The following is a 1462-nucleotide window of genomic DNA, read 5'->3' on the forward strand; positions in this document are numbered from 1 at the left end:
CTCTCTCTCTCTCTCTGAGAATAGGCCTACGTGTAGTTCGTTATTTCAGCTATGCGCTGCGATACACGACGAGATGACGAGTGCAACGGTCGACCTGATCTTTCACAGTGTAGCCTAACGATTATTTTTCAAGTCAGACAAACATTTTTCTCCCCAGCAGTGCGCGCGCTGAAGCAATGATCTCGAACTCAAACCAAGCAGATCCCGACATTGGCAGAGGGAGCCATCTCCTCATTATAGCCTGATAAACTACACGCCGGCCGGCATGGAGCGAACACACAGAACAGTCAGCCTGCCACGCCCACCGACAACGAGATCGCATCGACCAACACTAGGCCTATGAGGAAGTGGAAAGAAAGGAGATCTTTCCGAGAACCGAATGTGCTGCATTGGCTTCCCCTTACTCTAACAACCTGACAACACATTCCCAACCAATACATGGGATGCCGTACAGGAAGCTCTGAAGAATGCTGTGTGCATTTTTTAAATGCACATGATTTCAAAGCTCTGTAAACTGATCATACTCACAACACATACACACAGTTACGTTTATCTAGATTATCTAGGCCAGCCATGCCGTTGTAGACTAAATACTCATTGCTGCTCTAATACTGATACCGCTGGCTGGCAGCTCACCGAGTCACGTCACAGGCAAACGCGCTCACGGTTGAGAGCTCTATAAATAGCACAAGCGTGAGTCGAGAGTCGGTGTGCTCTCGTTGGTCAAGCTATGTTTTTCTGACGGTTCTGTTTGTCGGCTGCTAGGTTACCTTTCGCTCGACGCTGTCTGTAAAATGCATTACGTCGAGTAAACTGCGCTTAGATTTTTAGACGTAGTCGTGCGGGAATGGACAAACAAGAAATTTTTAGATATAATTTACACATTCATTAAACATGCACTGACTCACCTCTTGAAGATGTTGTCTGCTTCAGATGTGTTGAGACTGTTCTCGCCACTGGCGAATACAACCGTTGAAGAAATCCTACAGCACTAGCCATTGTGTTGTCAGCTCTTGTAATGAAACTTGATAGGATAGGCCTTGAGAAATATTCTACAGCTACAGCACTGCAATTGTGAGCTCTAAATACTCTAATTCCGCTAACTTAGCTGCAAATAATTCTATGGATTGCCGTTTAGCTTTAGGTTCGCTGGGGTAGTTCCGTTTGTTAACAATTTTCTTCCGGAATGGGGATCTTCTACTTCTTTTTCTGATTAATTTGGTAAAGTGAATGGACAAGTCCTGCAGGCAGCAACGCGTGATGTGCACAAAATCGCCCCCAAAAAGAGCAGACTACACTCTCGGCAGGCCACTGGGTGTGTGAGAGGGAGGGAGAGGGAAAAAGAGAGAGACGAAGCGCTGAGCCGGATACTGTTAATTTATACGCGGGAACTGGGCCGAACGCCGAACGATGAGGGCGAGGCAGCTCCGAGTAAAAATTCGGTTAACCGGTTAATGGAGGA

General features: G+C 46.7%; 1 protein-coding gene across 1 annotated transcript in view; it reads right to left on the reverse strand.

Moving 5' to 3' along the window:
* Positions 1-1341, reverse strand: part of LOC101854521 (phosphoenolpyruvate phosphomutase) — a gene marked incomplete in the record, with an annotated part of 22930 nt that extends 21589 nt beyond the window's left edge. The window contains 1 exon segment of the mRNA XM_013086858.2: positions 909-1341. Within this exon segment, the coding sequence (XP_012942312.1) occupies positions 909-999 (91 nt within the window).
* Positions 1342-1462: the final 121 nt, after the last annotated feature.

Source organism: Aplysia californica, unplaced genomic scaffold (assembly GCF_000002075.1).
Source record: "Aplysia californica isolate F4 #8 unplaced genomic scaffold, AplCal3.0 scaffold00514, whole genome shotgun sequence".
Taxonomy (NCBI): Eukaryota; Metazoa; Mollusca; class Gastropoda; order Aplysiida; family Aplysiidae; genus Aplysia; species Aplysia californica.